This window comes from Trichechus manatus, unplaced genomic scaffold, assembly GCF_000243295.1.
Source record: "Trichechus manatus latirostris isolate Lorelei unplaced genomic scaffold, TriManLat1.0 scaffold00087, whole genome shotgun sequence".
NCBI lineage: Eukaryota > Metazoa > Chordata > Mammalia > Sirenia > Trichechidae > Trichechus > Trichechus manatus.
This window is the reverse complement of record NW_004444023.1, coordinates 2,048,055-2,069,265: the sequence shown is the minus strand read 5'-3', so window position 1 is coordinate 2,069,265 and position 21,211 is coordinate 2,048,055. Positions and strand designations below refer to the sequence as shown.

At 43.3% G+C, this 21,211-nt stretch overlaps 1 protein-coding gene across 1 annotated transcript in view; it reads right to left on the bottom strand.

The window, feature by feature from the left end:
* The window catches only part of SAE1 (SUMO1 activating enzyme subunit 1), an 82,338-nt gene that overhangs the window by 23,311 nt on the left and 37,816 nt on the right, over window positions 1-21,211 (bottom strand). Inside the window, exon 6 of the mRNA XM_004381608.2 lies at window positions 19,343-19,448. Within this exon, the coding sequence (XP_004381665.1) occupies window positions 19,343-19,448 (106 nt within the window). The remainder of the gene's footprint in view (window positions 1-19,342; window positions 19,449-21,211) is intronic.

Here is a 21,211-nt window from a genome sequence, read left to right as displayed (position 1 = left end):
TGTGCTCTGCGGGGCAGAGACCAGGTCTGTCTACTCATCACTATCTGCTTAACACCCAGTGCGGCGTGTGCTCCATGGTAAAACCAAAAACCAAACCCACTGCCGTCGAGCTGATTCTGACTCATAGCAACCCCATGTGACAGAGTAGAACTGCCCCATAGGATTTCCTAGGCTGTAATATTTATGGGAGCAGACTGCCACATCTTTTTTCTGAGGAGAGGCTGCGGGTTCAAACCATGGACCTCTCAGTTAGCAGCCGAGTGCTTAACCACTGCAGTATCAGGGCTCCTTTGCCCCATGGTGACCCTTGAAAAAACACTGTTGCACAGGGAGCCTCAATGTTTTGTGAACAAAGGGAAGCGGTCACACGTGAGGAAGGAGGACTCAGAGTAAAGTGATCCAGCAAGGTGCTCACAAATCCAACACTCCAGGCCTGCTCTTTCACTAAGTGAATTGAATACGGCTTCCAAGATAGCCAGGATGGGTCTGCTTCTTACCAAGTATTTACAAACACGTCAGATGTGGAATACTCAGCCGGGGTTTGCGGGGGGGGAAGATATCTGATGCACCACATCTGCCCTCAAGGGGGGAATAAGATAAATGCCCAGTAGCTCTCAACATATGTGAGGGGCAAGGGTGCAGAATGGCCCATGGGTACGAAGTGCAAAGGTAGGACACAGTGTCTGCCGTTCTTGGCACTGGGTCACCTGCTCCGGTCCACATTACTCCCCTTCATTTAACTCACTCTGAGTTTTCTTCTTTAACCCAGAAACCTAAAAGTATGAGTGTGCATGTGTGTATGTATGTCTATAGGCATTCCACAAACATTTCCTGAGCACCTGCTCTACTCCCACCTGTTTAGCAGTGCTGGGGTCCTATAAGTGACCCAGACAGCCCAGGCCCTGCGGAGGTCACCATCAGCAGAGGGCACACTCATTAGCTCCTGTCTATCACCACAGCCACACAATACTTTGATCTCTTTCTCCAGAGAACTTCACCTCCTGACAGGCCTCCTCTGAAGACTTAGTCTGAAATGCCCCTTTCTGAGCTCAAAGTCCTGGCCACCCTTTTGTCTCTCCAATGAAACCTAGTCTATGACCTCACTAGATATCAGCTCAAAAAAGGGCTATTTACATCTCACTTTCTTCTGAAAAGCATTTGTGGCAACCAGATGAAAGTTGCTGACGGGGAAAAACAGAGTACTATTTCTCAGAAGTGGCCTCGAAACTAGATGCCATTTTTTGCCTATCAAATTAAAGACCAAGATTACTCAACACAAGCAAGAGGGCTGGGGGACAGGCACTCACACACAGCTAAGGAGAGCGTCAGCTCCCATAAACAATGTGGAAATGTGGCATTGAGGAGCTTTAAAACAAGCCATGCTCTTTGACCGTTATAAAGAAGCTTTCACAAGGAAATCAAACTATGCGCAAACATTCATTCCAGTGTGATTTATGCCTCAGAAAATTTGGACATAATCTTACAACTAATCGCAGGATGGTTATAAAAAATATGATATATTGATAGAATGAAATATTATGCAGCTATTAAAATTGTGTTTAAGCAGAGTTAATATTTATTCACTTTTTTTTTGCTAGACTTAAGTAAAAAAGAAATAAGAAGCTCTGATATGTAAAAATAATATACAACACAATGGCGCAGGTACAGCTGTTACCATGCCCACTGGAGAGGTGAGAGACTGGGCCTTTAGGAGAGAGAAGCTCAGGGTTACAACATCACATTGGGCTCTAAAGCCACCACACTTAACTTTTATGCTGTACTCTTTCCCTACGAACAGAGACAAGATAAGGTATGCTAATTTTTAAAAAAAAACCACATCAAATGGATTTCCAGCCCTCTGCCCCAGAGCCTGCCAGTTCAGGATAATGTAAGCTAGTCATTCAGACTCTGGTCCCAGCCAAATATTCTATTCTCCTAAAAAATGTCAAGTGGTGCCTGAGCTTGACACTCTCCTTGAAAGTGGAACATTCTAACCAGTACGAAAAAGCTGTAATTTACAAAAAGAAGGGGATCAAAAAAAAAAAAAAACGATAATAAAGGAGGACAATGACCAAGTCCCCCGGCCCGTCCCTGTCTGCTCTGCCTGACACCCCAACAAAGCCCTCCACAGCCCAACCCACTTGCCGGTCACAAGCAGCAGGGCAAGGGGGTCATTCTCCACCCAGCACTTGAGTGGCACATGACCTTCACTCTGGGCATCTGCTGCTTTCTGCCAACCGTTCTGCTGAGGGAAGATGGCACAGGACATTCCCGTGACTGCTGTCTGACAGGCAGAGAAAAGATGTGAGGCTTTCAACAAGAATTGCAGCTGGGCCTTGGAGCCCGTGAGCAGCTCACACACAGGCTAACCCGGGGGTGGGGACAACATGGGCCTGCAAAGAAAGAAACTAACTGGCCATAGGGAGGCAGGTTGCTGACAATGCTGTCCATTATTGCAGTCTGGTCCCGGTGGGCCTCAGTTTCCCGTTTGTAAGAGTGAAATACGAAAATGTCATGGGACTCTTGTGAAGTTCAGATAAAACAATGGACATGGTAATATGAATAGGCTAATAGTTCACGTTGGCCCGAGCACTTTCAGGGCCTCAGCGTCAGGAAAGGTTAAGACGCAAGGCTCTGGGGATGACTGTCTTGGTCCAAGTTCTGACTCCAACCATACTAGGACTGAAGGCCCTGGACAAATAACTTGGCTTCTCTAAGACTCAATTTCCTCGTGTGAACATGGCATAATGGTTAGATTGCTCTCATGAGGGTGTTTTGAAGATTTAACGTGATCATGGTGTGCGTGTAAAGCGCTAAAGCAACAGTTACTAACGCACAATCCTTACTTCAGCCCTAATGTGCTAGACCTAGTGCTAGGCTTACTTTTCAGACTAAGGAGGGGACCAGGCACTAACCAGAGCCTGCTCTCTCCCTGGGTTCTATCTGCCGGCAGCTGTAAAGCACGGGTCTACTGAGTTGTGACTCTGGTCCCTCCTGCACTTCCCCTCCCCTCTCCTCTGCGTGGCTGTGTCCTCTCCCTTTCTGAATGACTGTGGTCTCTGCGTTCTCCACCACTGGTAAGGCAGTGGCACACAGAAAAAAAATAAAAACCCCACTGCTTTTCTCTTTCTCCTTACCAATTATTTTTAAACATTTGTGGTCATGATAGCAGCAAATCAACAAGTACTCAGCTGCTGCCCTCTTATTGGAACCAATTTCCCTGTGGCTGTCTCCTCCTCGGCAGTGCTTGTCATTGCTGGACACCAAAAACATCCTGGGTCACAAGCAAGCAGCCAGGGCTGCCCCAGACCTGGTCTGCAAAAGTTACAAATTCTAAAAATAAGTCCTTTCTGAGGAGAGCAGACCACCAAATCAAGCAGGGGTCTAGAGACAAAGCCATTTAAACATCATGAAACACGGAGGCTAGAGGTATAGTGGGGGTGCATTTAAGACACAAGGAATCAAGGATAACAAAGTTCTCGAAAGCCTGTTTATAACAGTAAAGAAGTGAACACAACCCAAGTGTTCATCAATACGGGACCATGCAGAGAGGAAGAAGAATGAGGTACATTTCCAAAAAGTTCTGGAAAGTCACATAAGATACGGTGTTTTCTTCTGAGGTATCTGAATGTTTTACTAAGAGAATGTCTTACTTTTTATCACCGGAAAAAGGAGAAAACATAACCATTTCTAAGGCTCTCCTACACATGACCAGTGGCAGTGAAGGGTTACTGTCATCCCACCATTTCCACATTTGACAGAGCACAGGCCATGAGAAGCGAAGGAACCTATGTGAGGCACGGAAGCCAGGGTACATCTGGCAGAGTTGGAATCTAAACTTTTCTTGCGAATCCAAATTTGGAGACTTTCGGGTTTTGAGCCTGGGTGACTGAGAAGGTTCTACTGGCTGGGGAAAGTACATATGAACTCCAAACTTGTTTGGCTTGATTGTGAACCAAGAACAATCAGCTGCCTTAGTGAAGACCACTCATTTCTCCATGGGTGGTCTGACCTCGCCAGCTCCTAGCAGATATGAGCTGCTGGGTATTAACCAACACTGCTTGTCCAGGGAGCAAGAAGCACTGTCAGATCCTTTGGATGGTTTAGGTATAGTCCTGCAGCCAAGTCTGGGGCTTAGAGATGCTTCTGCTGTCTTGTGGCACACTGGGGAAAAGGCCAAAGGCCAACTATGCAAATCAGCACTGATCTAGTCAGCTTCACATGAGCCTAAAATAAATTAATGAGGCCACAAGTTAAGAATCAGTCAGCTTCTCCAAACTTGGGATAGGTAGTCTGAGGAATCAATCAATCCACATTCACCAAGCCCCTGCTCTGTGTCAGGCTGTGCTGGAGAATCAAGAGAGGAGGCAGCTGTGGCCTCTGCCCTCAATTTAGCTCTGTTGTCCAGAGGGTGTTATGGGATTACAGAGGAAGGAAACTTAACCCAGATATGGGGAGTTAGTTTCCCAGAGGTACCACTGGAGTTAAGCAGAGAAGATAAGGGGGAGAGCTGAAGCAAGATATTCTAGGCAGAAGGAACATGTGTAGAAATGAGGATGATAGCATGGGGTGACAGAGGTCTGGGGGACACCAAGTAGTTCAATAAGACATTTGAGTATCAGGTTTCAAAGGAGTCCTGGTGGCTAAGTGGCTAAGCACTTGGCTACTAACCAAAAGGTCGGTGGTTCAAATCCACCAGCCGCTCCATGGGAGAAACATGTGGCAGTCTGCTTCTGTAAAGATTACAGTCTCCAAAACCCTATGGGGCAGTTCTACTCTGCCCTATAGGGCCGCTATGAGTTGAAATTAACTCGACAGCAACGGTTTTGATTTTTGTTGTTGTTGTTGATTTGTTGGATTCAAGGAGTGCAGAATGCACTGTAAAGGAGAAAGAGGTCAGCGGACCCATGTCTGCGATGCCAATCCAGGGGGTCTGAATTGTCCCCTTAAGGCAGAAGAGAATCATGATTGAGTTTTAAGCATGTTGGGCTTTGGTTTTTAGACAGACTCAGTCTCGTGACCAGTGAGGATCACCAACCAGGAGGAGGAGATCAGAAGGCAGATCTTGGAGGCTGGTACAGAGGTTAAACACCGGATGAAGGCTTCAAGTTGGGAGGCAGCCCTACGGGAGAGCTCTCTCCACCATGTGAATATGAGGGGGGGTAGGAGGGAGAACAGGAGTCTAGAATGAACTCCTCAGCTCCATTCCCTAGAGAGCCACTCAGAGTGCCTGTCTCAGGCTCCCTGTGAAAGGAGCTGCCAGTCAAGTTCTTTGAATGGGCTGAATCGAAACTAATAGCTCAACCTGGAACACTGATTTCAACAGACTCTCATTCTGAGTCTGAGTGCACATCTGCACAAAAATAGAGCCAGCCACGCAGTGTAGGCACCTCACCTTTAATCTTCCCCTCCCACTAACAGTGAGGCTCAGCAAGATGATGGAACTCACTCAAGGCCAGCGGGCTGGCTAAAGGGTACAGCAGGAATCCATCCCAGGTCTGTCCCCAAGGGCCTACTCAGCCACCATTCATATTCCCAGGGCTCTAGACAAAAGCTGAAGGTTTGTCTGCCATTAGCACTGTCCATTGTTTATATGCAAATACACTCCCTTCAGTCAGCTCAACACCACTGCTTGGCAGAGGAAATCCTTCTTGTAGAGCCAGTGTCCACACTGGAGCCCGTGGCAGCCTTGCTCAGAACGGTCCGGACTTGGTAGTGGAGTGGTCTTAGCATCTCCGCCTGATTAATGGAGGTTGTCCTGCTCACTCATGAGGTGTGGTAGTTCTCCCACAAAGTGGCGTTCCAGGTGCCTTTGCAAATCTGAGGGAACCTATGCTGCCTCCCAGACGTACACATGTAATCCCAGATTAAGAAGCCCTTGTGGTGCAATGGTTAAAGGTTGGCAGTTCGAACCCACCCAGCAGCTCCTCGAGAGAAAAGACCTGGTGGTCTGCTCCAATAAAGACTACAGCCAAGAAAACCCTATGGGGCAGTTCCACTCTGTCACATTAGGTCACTATGAGTTGGAATCAACTTGACAGCACCCAATAACAACAATATAAGATTAAGAACCTTTGTTCTCTGATCTGAAAAGGTGATGATACGCTGTTAAATGAGTCTGTCCTATGGGCCACTCATGGATCTAAGCCCTTTACAGGGATTTAAACATCCATTCACCAATATCTAGATTTTTCCAGGTAATGAGGTGGGTTTTTTCTTTCTTTTCTATTTTAAATTATATTTTGAAATAATTATAGATTTCTAGAAGGAAAATTTGCAAAAATTGCACACAAAACTGCTGCATAACTTCACCTAAATTCTCCAAGTGTTAACATTCTATCACTTTTTTTATATTCCCTTGTATCTATATTACACATTTTTTCCCTGAATGATTTGAAATTAAGCTGCCCCTAAAAAACTTAAGTATTTCCTAAAAAACATGGGCACTCTCTTACATAATCACAAAATAATGATCAACATTATGAAATTAACACTGCTAGAGTACTACCGTTTAATCTACAGACCTTTTCAAATTTTACCAATTGTCCCATTAATGTCCTTTACAGCAAAAGGAAAAAAAATGTTCTATTCTAGGATCTAGCCCAGGATTCTATTTAGTTACCAAGTCTCCTTATTCTCCTTTAAACTGGAACAGCTCCTCAGTCCTTCACGACATTTGTGAAGAGTGTTGTTGTTATTGTCTTGTGCCGAGTGGATTTCTGACTCATAGTGACCCTATGTGACAGAGTAGAATGACCTCACGGGATTATTCTGGCTGTAATCTTTACAGAAACAGATCCTCAGGTATTTTCTCTCAGAGCCTCTGGTGGGTTTGAACTGTCAACCTTTCAGTTAGCAACCAAGTGCTTAAACATTGCACCACCAGGGCTCCTTTTTGTAAAGAGTACAGGCCATTTATCATATAGGGTGGTCCTCAATTTGCATTTGTCTGCCATTTTCCATCGTTAGACTCAGGTTTTGCACACTGGGCAGGAAGTGATATCATGTTCCTACCTGTGGGAGTCCCAATGTCTATTTGTCCTTTTCCTAGGATGCTAATTTTGATCTACTGATTGAGGTACTACCTGCTGAGGTTCTCCACTGTTTCTCCTTGTAATTGATTAAAAAGAATCTTCTGGAGAGAGACTTTGAGACTGCATAACTATTCTGGTTCTCTGGAAACTTTCCCCCAATGGTCTTAGCATCAACTGATGATTCTTGCCTGAAACAATTTTAATAATATGGTGATAGCCAAATGGCAATTTAAAAAAAAAAAAAAAAAAACCTCCATCATTTCATCCACATTTATTGGTTGTTATTCTACTATAAAAAAGAATTTCCCCTCTCTCTCATTTATTTACTCATTTAGTTACTTATTCGTAAGGACTCATGGGTTCTTTTATTCTGTAAGTTGTAATCTATTACTATCATTATTTACTTTGACCCTCAAATTGTCCCAGATTTGACCAGTGGGAGCCCTTTAAGCTGGTTCCTCTGATCTTTTGACAAGCCTCATCATTCTTGGAGCACTTCCTTAAACTTTCTGACATAGCAAGATGTTCCAAGCACACCTGTAATTTTCCTACCTCAGCCCTGGAATCAGCCATTTCTCCAAGAAACCCTGGTTCCTCTGAGTGGAAGAAGGTATTAGCAATCAAGATCTGGGCATCAGGTGTGTTCACTGCGACTGCGGTATCTTTGCTTTTAGGCCCCATCAACAGAGTTGGGAAATATACACACATAAATTTGAACACACACACATCTATTTCTACATATATATACAAAAAAACACAAGGTCATCCTGACAATGTTAATTCTAATCCAATAACACAGAGTTACTTCTAGCATTTCCCATCTTCATATTCACGGTATCATGTGCCATGGAGTTGATTCCGACTCATAGCGGCCCTATGGGATAGAGTAGAACTACCCCATATTGTTTCCTAGGCTGTAAATTTTTACAGGAGCAGATCGCCAAGTCTTTTCTCCCATGGAGTTGCTGGAGGGTTTGAACCGCTGACCCTTCAGTTAGCAGGGGAGTGCTTAACCACAGCTTCTTTCCAAATTCATAGGAACTCTATTTTCTGACAATAAGAAAAGTTGGCTCTCATTATCAACAATATATTTACTTATTTGCTCAATCCTAAAATAAACAATAAATCCAACAGAATGCAGAAATTACTGAACAATATCATTAATATCACATCCAAGTAAAATTTCGCTGAAGATAATTCAAAAACGGTTGCAGCAGTACATCAAGAGGGAACTGCCAGAAATTCAAGCTGGATTCAGAAGAGGGCGTGGAATGAAAGATATAACTGCTGATGTCAGACAGATCTTGACTGAAAGCAGAGAATACCAGGAAGATGTTTACCTGTGTTTTATCAACTATGCAAAGGCAATCGACTGTGTGGATCATAACAAATTATGGGATAACATTTCAAAGAATGGGAATTCCAGAACACTTAATTGTGCTCATGAGGAACCTGTACTTATAGCAAGAGGCAACTATTCGAATAGAACCAGGGGATACTGCATTGCTTAAAGTCAGGAAAGGTGTGTGTCAGGGTTGTATCCTTACACCATACTCATTCAATCTCTATGCTGGGCAAATAATCCCAGAAGCTGGACTATACGAAGAATGGGGCATCAGGATTGCAGGAAGACTCATTAACCACCTGCAATATGCAGACGACACAAACTTGCTTGCTGAAAGTGAAGACGACTTGAAACACTTACTGATGAAGATCAAAGACCACAGCCTTCAGTATGATTACACCTCAATGTAAAGAAAACAAAAATCCTCACGACTGGACCAGTAAGCAACATCATAATAAAAGGAAAAAAGAAACTGAAGTTATCAAGGATTTCATTTTACTTGGATCCACAATCAACGTCCACAGAAGCAGCAGTCAAGAAATCAAATGACGCATTGCATTGGGCAAATCACCTGCTTAAGGATCTCCTTAAAGTATTAAAAAGCAAAGATGTCACTTTATGGGCCTGACTCAAGCCATGGTATTTTCAATTGCCTCATACGCATGTGAAAGCTGGACGATGAATAAGGAAGACCTAAGAAGAACTGATGCTTTTGAATTATGGTGTTGGCGAAGAATATTGAATATACCATGGACTGCCAGCAGAACAAATAAATCTGTCTTGGAAGAAGTACAGCCAGAATGCTCATTAGAAGGATGGCGAGACTTCGTCTCACAAACTTTGGACATGTTATCAGGAGGGACTAGTCCTTGGAGACGGACATCATGCTTGGTAAAGTAGAGGGTCGGTGAAAAAGGGGAAGACCCTCAACAAGATGGAGTGAAACAGTGGCTGCAACAATGGGCTCAAACATAGCAATGATTGTGCGGATGGCGCAGGACTGGGCAGTGTTTCGTTCTGTTGTACACAGGGTCACTATGAGTCAGAATCAACTCGACAGCACCTAACAACAACAACAGTTTCAGAATTACTAAGTCATACCACTCTGAAAAACAAACCTACTAACTAGAATTCAATATTTGCTTATGGTTCTTCTTCTCTTTAGCTTGAGGGTATATAGTCAAAATACTGTGCTCAAGACCTGCTTGAGTTACTTCCTTTTTTCCTGCCTCAGAGTAGTTACGTTATTCATTTAAAATAAAAACATTTATGAGCTTACTGAACATTTTGATCAAAGACTCTGTAGAAGAATCCTGATCAAAGGGGACGGAAATACAGAATTTCAAATTCTCATGGAATCCAGGCTTTCAGGAGACAGGGGCTGGATGAACCCCTGAAGCTGTTGTCCTGAGATAATCTTTAAACCTTAAACCAAAAATATCCCCTGAAGTCTTCTCAAAACCAAATAATAGTTTAGCTAAACTAGTAAAAAATGTCTGCCTTGAGCATTATGCTCTTTTAACTAGCTATATGGAATAAAAGTGACAACAGCAACTCGAAAGATTAGATAGGAACCTTAGGGGACAATGAGTTTATGTTAATGGTGGAGGAACAACTAAGAAAAAAGGAGGGAGAGAATGGTTGCACAACTTGAAGAATGTAATCGAAGTGTCTGAAATGTATACGCAGAAATGGCTGAACTGGTTTATGTTTTGTTGTGTATATTCTCAGCAACAACAATAACAAAAGAAAATTAAAAATAAACCATGTATGAGTAAATCAAGGCTTTGATCCAGGATATGAGTTCCCCTTCTCCTATGGCAATGGTTTCCCCCAAATTGGCTGTTTCAGACACTAGCCCTCCACCCCTAGTTCTTCTGATTCAGTAAATCTGAGCTAGGATCTGAACCCTTAGAAACCCTATACCTGTTGCTGTTGAGTCGACTCCAACTCACAGTGACCCTCTGGGACAGAACAGAAGTGCCCTATAGAGTTTCCAAGGAGCAGCTGGTGAATTCAAACTGTCAACGTTCTGGTTAGCAGCCGAGCTCTTAACTACTGTGCCACCAGCGCTCAAGCTAGGACCAGGGATCTGTATTTTCTAAATGTTCCCTGGGTGGTTCTGGGATTCAGTCAGTTGGAGCACTACTGGCCTAACAATAAAAGCCAAAGCTCTTGACCTAAAGAGCAAGCGCCCTGGAAATCCACCTCTGGCTGGTTCCTGTGCTCTGGTCCCCCTGGGGCAAGGTTTCTGCACCCCTAGCCTCTGGTCTGCTGCTTCTCTGCCTGAATCACCCTTGCCTCGCTTACCCCCAGGAAAGTCCTGTCTGCTCTGAAATCCAACTCAAAGACTTCACAAATCCCCAAAGGTGGCCAGGCCCTCAGTCCTCTTGGCTCCCGTAACAGTTTGCTTTTGATTATTATGAAATAATTCAAATATATTTAAAAATGGAGAGAACCCAACACCACAGTGTTTTCTATAACCCTCTGTTACAGCTCTGCTCACAATGAAGTAGTGATTTGTGTTTGACTTCTCCATTGGCAAGGAGACTTGTTCTTACTCATCTGATGGTTCCCAGGCATGGGATCTGGCACATAGCAGGTGCTCAAAAAATGTCTGGGCTAAGATTATTCTCAGCTTTAATCTGTGGCTCAAGAATGGCCTAAGTACTTTTCCACAAATCATAAGAACAGGGACTGAGAAAGTTTAAGATTGCCGAGGATCCTCTGATAAGCAATTCCCATCTTGAGATGAAGTCCATTTCTTCCTGCTCTGGGCTAAACGTGTGTGTTATTGTTCACGCTGGTAAATGAATGCTGTTTCCATACTAGACCTGATATTTTTAGCACTCTTGTTATGATAAACTCACAGTAACCTCAAAAGGAACAAATCAAAGTCAACTTTTTGCCACAGGAAACCAGCTCACGCTTCATGTTTTGCAACATGCCATGGGAGAATAATAAAAAGATGAGCCCTTTTGCTCACAGATGGCGAGGGCAACTCTCAAGATAGTGGAAAAATGCAGCAGGAAGCTTCAGTCTGGTCACTCTCGTATTAAGTGAACTGGAAAAACACTCAACACCCAAACAAGGCAAACACACGCACACTGACGGTGGGGCAGCTGCTTCCTTGGAAGCTCCGATTGTGAACTGGTCAGTCAGAACCGCTTCTATGTGAATGGCAGACTAGGGCCAGGGAGACACTGGAATCAAAAGTCTGGTGGCTGCCCAGGGTGCAGGCAAGAAGACCTTGCAGGGACACCACTGGGCAGGTGTGCTCCCTCTAGAGTGAAGCCAACAACCAGACAAGCAATACCCAGTAATCAAAACCAAAAATATGTATTTACTGAGGACCTACTCTGTGCTCAATTAGGTTAACAGTGAAACCAAGTCACTTTTTTTGTGAGTTGTTCTAGGACTGCAGGTGAGCACTGCAGCCAAGCACCCTGTTGTTGCTGTTGTTAGGTGCTGCTGGGTTGGTTCCGACTCATAGTGACCCCATGTATAACAGAACGAAACGCTGCCCAGTCCTGTGCCATCCTCACAATCATTGCTATGCTTGAGCCCATTGTTGCAGCCACTGTGTCAATCCATTTCATTGAGGGTCTTCCTCTTTTGCACTGACTGTCTAGTTTACCAAGCATGATGTCCTTCATTCTCCAGTGACTGGCCCCTCCTGATAACATGTTCAAAGTACCTGTGATGAAGTCTCGCCATTCTCACTTCTAAGAAGTATTCTGGCTGTACTTCTCCCAAGACAGATGTGTTCGTTCTTCTGGTAGTCCATGGTATATTCAATATTCTTTGTCAACACCATAATTCAAAGGCATCAATTCTTCTCAGGTCTTCCTTATTCACTGTCCAGCTTTCACATGCATATGAGGTGATTGAAAATACCATGGCTTGGGTCAGGTGTACCTTAGTCCTCAAAGTATTCACCAGGAATTCCTAAGGCATCACCAGGTGCATTAGTCATACTCCTACAAAGGTTGTTTGTAATAAATTCCAGAGACTGGAAAAAACTGGAAGCAACTTAAATGTCTTTCAGGCTATCACTGGTCTCATATCATGGTGCATTCAAAAGAATACTACACTTATCCCACCATCAAAATGAATGCTCCACAATCTTTCCATATCATTAAAGGCCATTAAATTAAAAAAAAAAAAAAAAAAAAGTTGGGTTACGTGCACAAATAATTATAATCGTTTATCATTTTTCAAGAAGATATTCATGAAATTGTTTACAGGAATTTCCCAGAAAACTGGGAGAGGGAAGATTGGGGAGAGTTTAATGAGGAAAACTTACTTTTTACACCTCTATGTACCGTTTAATAAGATTAGAGTTCTGGTGGTACAGTGGTTAAATACTTGGCTGCTAACCGAAAGGTTAATGGTTCAAACCCACCAGCCACTCTGTGTGAGAAAGATGTGGCAGTCTGCTTCCATACAGATTTACAGCCTTGGAAACCCTATGGGGCAGTTCTACTCTGCCTATAGGGTCACTATGAGTCAGAATCAACTCGATGGCAACGGGTTTGGTTTTTGGTACTGTTTAATTCTTTTACAATGATTACTTTTCTAATAAAAATAAAGTTCAAATGTCTTGCCGGGGGGCGGGGGGGAGACTATCCAGGCCAGAATTCACATGATTCTTGGGTCTAGTACATATGTGAACCACAGTTCTCTGCAGTATGGAGTTGATGCTGTTTGCCTAATATGCAAAGACTCCCTGATTTGAAATTTAGCAAAAACACTTAGGTTAGAGACAGTTAAGAACAACTAAGAACAGTCCAACAAACTGTTCTATAGGGTTACTATGAGTTGGCATCGACTTGATAGCAATGGGTTTGGTTTTTTGGTTTACTTTGTTTAAAAAAAAAGAAATCCTTCTGGTCCTACTTGACACATGATTGTAAAATGTTCTGAAGAGGGCCAAAGAAGAAAACTATGCACCTGGCGTGACACCTTTTACATCACTCTCTCATTTAGCTTGCTGAGAGCTGAAGGAAGGAGGTATTAGGACAGGTCAGGAGCCAGGACCTGCCGTTCACACACCAAAGGTCATTCCAACTAAGGTAAGGCAAAGCTGTGGTGTGAGCTCAGGTCAGCCGGCCTCCAAAGCCTGCACTTTTTTCTTGACAGGGGCCCGCCCACCACTCTGTCAGGGCTGCACTTGTAATGCTCCAGCTGGAGATCACACACAGGCTGGGCAGTGAGCAAAAATATGGTTCTAACTAAAATCAAACCTTAGGTCTAGCCAGATGATATTGTTTGACTTGATGAAATAACTGACTTCTAAAAAATTAAAAACACACACACACACAAACTTAAGGTGAGTAAACTTTCTGGTATAAATTATACCTCAAATAAAGCTGTTCAAAGTGTAAAAATAAAGAAATACAGAAAGCGCTAGGCACAAGGAATAACTTGTATTTTATTAGATTCACTGAACATTTTGAATGAGAAGAGACTTTAGAGACCGGCTATCACTTTATAGGAGAGGAAACAAAATCCTAGCAAGACAAAATGACTCATCTGTCCATGATTCCAAAGACAGTTGATGGCAAGGATATTTGGCAAAAGGCACATACCGCAAAACTCTTCTCATGTGGAAATTGCTGTGCTCTCCTGGATAAATCCAATGAGTTCAAATTACAGGAGAATGTCAGTTATGCGAATGGCCAGGCAAAAAATTGAAAGCAGCATTTCTCTGACTCTAAGAACAAAGTGATGTACACACAGAGTAGTTCAGTCCTCACCAGCTGAGGGTATTAAGTGGCTAACAGAGACCCCGGACAGAGATCATGAGAGTCACTCCCCTCCACTACCTGAACCTACAGTTCCAACAGTTAACCAAGTATGCTCCCAGAAAGCCAAGCAGACCCTCACGTGCATCACCTCTGGAACATTCCTTGTAGTTTCAGTTGCAGCATCTCTGGAAAGACAGAACTCAGAAAAAGACCAAGAGGGCAAAGGAGTGCACGTATGATAATATACAAGAAAAGTTAGTAGCACTTGTCACTTGCTGCAAAGACAAAGCTCCAGGAAAGACTGAATACTGGATATTCCAAAAACTCAGGCAGAGCACTATGTTTGGTGTGAAACAACTAGAGCCTGGAAAAGTCAGGAAATGGGTTTTATACCCAGTACTACAACTAATTTTTTGTGTGATCACAGCGAATCACTTCCCTTGTAGGTCTTTTTTACATCATAAAAAGAGTTAGCCTAATTAGAGTTGAAAAGTGGGTTCCTTTTGCATGCCTAATGTTGTGGATGAAACTGTGTCCCCCTCAAAGATTTAATGAAGTCCTAAGGTATCTGTGAACGTGACCTTGTTTGGAAACAGCATCTTTGTAAATGTCATGGAGTTGAAATAAGGTCACGTTGGATTGGGATGGGCCATAAATCCCATCATTGGTGCCCTTATAAGAAGACATACACAGAGGTAAGACAGCCAGGTGAAAATGGAGGCAGAGATCAGAGTTATGCTGTCACAAACCAAGGAAATGTCAAGGATTACCAGCAACCACCAGAAGCTGGAAGAGACAAGGAGGATCCTTCCCTATAGCCTTCAGAGGGGGCATGGCCCTGCCAACACCTTGATTTTGGACTTCTAGCCTCCAGAACTGAGAGAGAATAAATCTCTGTTGTTTTAAGCCAACCAAAAGCAAACAAACCAACAAACTCAAACTCACTGCCATTGAGTCGATTCTGACTCACAGCAACCCTACAGGACACAGCAGAACTGCCCCATAGGGTTTCCCTAGGCTGTCATCTTTACAGAAGCAGACTGTCACATCTTTCTCCCATGGAGCTGTTGGTGGGCTAGAACCACCGACCTTTCGGTTAGCAGCTGGGCGCTTAACAACTGCACTACCAGGGCTCCTTTAAGCCCCCTAGTCTGTGGTGATTTGTTACAGAAGCCCTAGGAAACTAATACACCCAGCTGGAGAGTGACTGCAGGCAGCACCATTTAAAGGATTCTGAGGCTACAGGAGAAATGGCATGATCGTTTAGACATGTCTGCCAATGACGAGGGCTCCTTTAGCCATGCCTGCCATAGGTGAGGGATGCTGGGAAGAAGGGGAACGCATAATTGCCGTCCTTGGTCTAGATGATAGGTGGGATTGCCTCCTTCTTTTAAAATTCCATGACTACTGAACAGTGAACACAGTTGTAATCACCAAATCCAAAGCCCTGAACCTTGATACTGAAAAGACAGATAAACTGTACTATTTAAAAGAGAGAGAACTAAACATGTGGTGTCATGGACTGAACTGTGTCCCCCAAAAATATGTGTCAACTTGGTTAGGCCATGATTCCCAGTATTGTGTGGCTGTCCTCCATTTTGTGATTGTAATTTTATGTTAAAGAGGATCAGAGTGGGATTGAACACCCTTACTAATGTCACATCCCTGATCCAAGTAAAACGAGTTTCCCTGGAGTGTGGCCTGCATCACCTTTTATCTTACAAGGGATAAAAGGAAAGGGAAGCAAGGAGAGAGTGGGTACCTCATAACACCAAGAAAGCAGCACCAGGAGCAGAGTGCGTCCTTTGGACTTGAGGTTCCTGCGTGGAGAAGCTCCTAGCCCAGGGGAAGATTGATGACAAGGACCTTTCTCCAGAGTCGACAAAGAGAGAAAGCCCTCCCCTGGAGCTGAAGCCCTGAATTTGAACTTCTAGACTATTAAACTGTTAGAAAATAAATTTCTCTTTGTTAAAGCCATCCACTTGTGGTATTTCTGTTATAGCAGCAGTAGATGATTAAGATGTGGGATGTATTATCTAGCAAAATGTCATAGGTAGAAAATTATGCTATGATAATATCTACTCTAGCACAGAATTAAGGGTAACTGAGTCAATCCCAAAACTACTGGAGTTGCAAGACACACTTGCCAAAAGTCATGTAACTTCATGGATACCACAGTGCCCTAGCACCTGCTCATTACTAAGTGTTTTGCATGTATAATATCATCCAAGCCTCACAAAAGTTCCCAGAGGCAAATGCTATTACCACCCCCACCTCCATCTTCAAAGGGGAATCTGAGGCTAAGGGAATTTACGTCAGTGGCCTACATCACCCATCTAAAAAAACGGCAGAGTCAGGGCTGGTAGCCAGCTCTGTTTGATTCCAAAGCTCCTACTGTGAACAACTGTGTGTCAGTGCCTACCACATGGGTCACAATATTAGAGCTACTGCTTCTTCCTCAACGACCCCTCTTAAATTCTAAGGGTGTTGTTGGTCTGTAGCGTTTGGAATAGATACATTTTCCCCCACACTGTTTCAAGGATATTAGTTTTGCTTCCCTAGCTCAATGACAGCATCCTTGAGGGCAGGAAATGGCCACAATGCCTGAATCTTCATCAGTCTGTGCCTTTTTATCTGCAAAATGGGTACACAGTAGCTATCTCATAGGGTTGCTGGGAGGATTCAATGAGCTAATACACACATAAAACTAAAACCAAACCCATTGCGGTCGAGTCGATTCCGACTCATAGTGACCCTACAGGACAGAGTAGAACTGCCCTGTAGGGTTTCCAAGGAGCGGATGGTAGACTCGAACTGCCAACCTTTTGGTTAGCAGCCAAGCTTTTAAACACCGAGCCCCCCCAATTATACGTATATCACTGAGAAGTATATCACTGGAAACTATTACTGCCTCATATCTCACACAATATTTAAGTAGAATTAAGAGATTTGGGTTGTTCAGGTTCTACCGCCTTTGTCATTTACAATGCGTCCTCTTGGGCAAAACACTTAGCATCTCTGGGTCTGCGTTTCCTCATCTCAAGAAACAAAACTGGGGTTGATTCCCACCCTGTCTACCTCATAGAGTGCTATGATGATGAGATGGATGAGAAAGCACCCTGGAAAATCCAAAGGGTTAGATTAGGGTTTCTCAACCTCGGCTCTATTGACACTTTGGGCTGACATCTTTGTCATGGGGAGCTGTAGGATGTTTAGAAAAACCCCTGGCCTCTATCCACCAGATGCCAGTAATAATTGACCTCCATTTGTGACTACCAAAAATGTCTCTGGACATTGCCAAATATCCTCTCGTGGGCACAATCGCCCCTTGGTTGAGAATCACTGGATGATGTTATACTCAGATACCAGCTGACGTCTATTATAAGCAGCAGTTAGGGATGCTCAAGTTATACTCAGAACATTTCAAATTAACGGCTACCGTTTATTGAGGGTTTTCTATGTGTCAGGCACTGAGCGATCAACTTCTCCCAAATGGCCCAGCCTGATATCTCACACTCACCCTTGACTAGAGAGGGCACTGTTCTGACTCCAGCTGGCACTTCCTTGTCTCCCAAGGAGGATGTCAGGAGGAGGTGTTTTCTACTGAGTCCTGCCATACTCACCAGCATAAGGCTTATTCCTGCTTAATTGATCATTTCTGTATAAATGGATATTGAGTGCTATAAAATAGTTCATACCCCAACTCAACCCCCTCAGTTTTGTTAACACCATAAATTAGTATGGTAAAAGCTATACAGATAACGTTAAGAGAAACTCTGACCTAGTAGGATCTTTTTATTAGTTATTGACAAAGTTTTATGTCTTTCTCTTTCAGTCAATATATACGGTGCTTGGAAGAGGGAGAATGTGTTTTAAACTGCCACACACAGCCACCATCTGTCTAGGCCTGGAGGGGGGACCTGGGGTCAGCACAGGCAAATGGGCGGAAGTGGGAATGCAGCTCTGAACTCAGCTCTAGAGAAAGAAGGCTGGAGACTGTCCAAACACAACCAAGAAAGGCTTTGCAAATTTTAGAAATAAAACCTACACCTTTCTATCTCAGAGTCTCCCTGAGAAAGGACTATAGTCTCTCAGCCCTTGGAGTGGACACACGGGGCCTGGGGCAGGTGGCTGAGGGGTTCCAGTATACTGCATAAATATCATGCTACGTGTGCTGTGACTTGAAAAAAAAACTGGCAAGCACATCCCCAGAAAAGCAAAAATGTCAAGGTGATTTTTTTACCCTTCTTTGAGCTTTTCTCATTTCCTACAGTAAACGTGTTATTTACAAACATTAACCAACTGATGTTGTTTTTACACTTACTTGCTGTGTAATCTTTTTTTTTAAAATAATATTTTATTGTGTTTTCAGTGAAGTTTACACAGCAATTTAGGTTCACTTTCAACGATTTCTACACAAGTTGTTCAGTGACACTGGTTACATTCTTCACAATGTGTGAACGTTCTCATTATTTTCATTCTGGTTGTTCTGTTTCCATTAATCTAGTTTCCTTGCCCCCTTATATTCTCATCTTTAAGTAATTGTTGACAGTTTGGTCTCATATAGATGATTTTTTAAAGGAGCACAACTCTTACAGGTGGTATTCATTATTTTTTGAGCCAATCTGTTATTTAGCTACAAAGCGATCTCAAGAGTTTGAAGAGTTGCTAGGTAATCTTGAGAACACAAGTAACCTTAATCTTTCTGTGCCTCAGTTTCCTTGTTTGTAAAATAAGGATACTAATAGTATCCACCCCAATGGCTCATGCTAAGCACTGAATTTATGTTTACCATTATTATTTTTGAAATAATATTTTAAAAAAATTAAAAGTTCCAAGCACAGAAAGAACACCAAGAAACCAACCAATAAGTAAGCTAATAGCCTCCTGAGCACCAGCAAGAAAGGACTGAAAACTAGCTTATTAAGAGTGAAAGAAAAAAAATGAATGAAAAAAATACACCACCTTTCAGGAGAATAAGGCTGGTTTTGAGGCCAAGGAAGAGCTCTGAAGAGGGAAGAGGGGCGAAGAGAAGTTGATTTATGACACTGTTATCGCAGGCTCCACTTTAGAGGGCGGTTCAATTCATCAAATAATGAAAAAAGCAAAAGTCCGATTCCAGGCAAACACCAAGAAAACATGCAGCCTCAGCCACCACACTTGCAGGAACCAAAGCCCACGGCCCTGCCTGGGAAGCCACCCCGAGCCCTCACCTTGGAGGAGAAAGTAATCCGAAGTTGTGCGTTTCAGGGCTGCTTTGACTTTCTCACTGCGCCAGTCGACCTCCAGAGCTTCCTTCACTGGGCAGAAGACCATCTTCTGTGGAAAAAGGGGGAAAAGAGGCAAACGTGCTTAGAAATAAAACATGTGGGCTTTAAGTCACAAGGCAGCAGCTCTTCTCCATCTCAGAGAAATTCCATTATTTGAGGTTTACTGTTCATTGAAAGAAGCTGGGGCCCATTCCAATCTGATAAACACTTACTAAGCACCTCCTGTGTGCTCCTCTGGGCACTGGAGACACAGAAATGACTAAGATGTACACCCTGGACTGAAGGAAGACAGAGCAAGCTCCTAAAGGGCTAGCTCCATTCTGGTTCTTCAACTCTGACTGGGTCTATACTACAGAAATACTTAACACCAAGTTAGCAAGAATGTGTGTCTAACGATATTCAACAAAATATTCTTTGTAAAAGAAAACAAAAACCCAAATGTTTATCAGTAGAAGAATGGTTTAATTGATGATGACGACGGAAACAATAAAATAATAAATAGTGGGAAGAAAAACAATAAGCAAGGGAGGTGGAACAACAGCCCCTGGCTGTGAAAATGGCATTCGCAAAAGCCCTGTGGTACAAGAAAGTATGGCTGAGCAAAATCAAATCATCTTTAAAAACGTCATAATCTATATTCTATTTTGAAATATAAATAATTTGTTTTCTAATTCTGCTTGATTGAAAAAACAAAGCCCCCTTGCTGTCGAGTTGATTTCGACTCATAGCAACCCTATATGACAGAGTAGAACTGCCCCATAGGGATTCCAAGGCTGTAATCTTTATAAAAGCAGACTGCCACATCTTTCTCCCATGGAGCGGCTGGTAGGTTCTTCCTGGTGGATTTTAACTGCCAACCTTTTGGTCAGCAGCTGAGCTCTTAACCACTGTGTCATCAGGGCTCTAATTTTGCACAATACAGAGGCATTATTTGTGCCCACCAAAAAGGTTAGGCAATAAAAACATGAAGAACATTGTTTCCTTTCTCCCTCCTGAAAAATTTAGCCCAAAAGCCATTTGCTGGGGCTGAAATAAGGAAGGGAAGAGAGTATACATGGAAGGGGTTAAGTGGGTGGCCTGGCCAGAAAAAGTGGAGCAAGGTAAGGAGGGCATTCCAGGGGGCAGCAGCACGAGACTAATTACATTCATGGGCTTGATGCAACAATAGATCGAGGAGCCAGGGTTCTCACTGTGCAGAAGGGAATTAGAAATATGGAAAGGGAGAAAACTAGAATGAACCCTGCGGAGGGAGACACTGGTGTGAACTTATTATTTTCAATACATACGTTGTTGTTAGATGCCGTTAAGTCAGTTCTGACTCATAGAAACTCTGTAGGACAGAGTAGAACAGCCCCGTGGGGTTTCCAAGGAGCAGTTGGTGGATTTGAACTGCCGACCTTTAGGTTAGCAGCCGAGCACTTAATCACTACACCACCAAGGCTCTGCTTCAGTATATTTAGACACATACAAATGTAGACCTAAAGGTGGTGTGTGTGTGTGTGTATGTACATACAAGGTATTAACTACCTATGTCTGCTGACAGGGCCTACCAAGTAATACAACAGTGATAAGCACACCCTAGCACCCAGATCTTCGTTACCATTCCCCACTAAAAAATTTCTCTTTGGAGAAATGGCTGATTTCAAAGCGGGGACAGATATATACCTGTAAGAAGCTGAACTGCAAAGGTTGTGTGATAGATATATTTACAGTAACAACAAAAGAGCAGCTCCTGAGGCTGCTTATGTACAAACACATACCTCATGGGATTTGGCTTCTTGGTTTGGAGGTTTAAGGTCATGGTTTCATGGG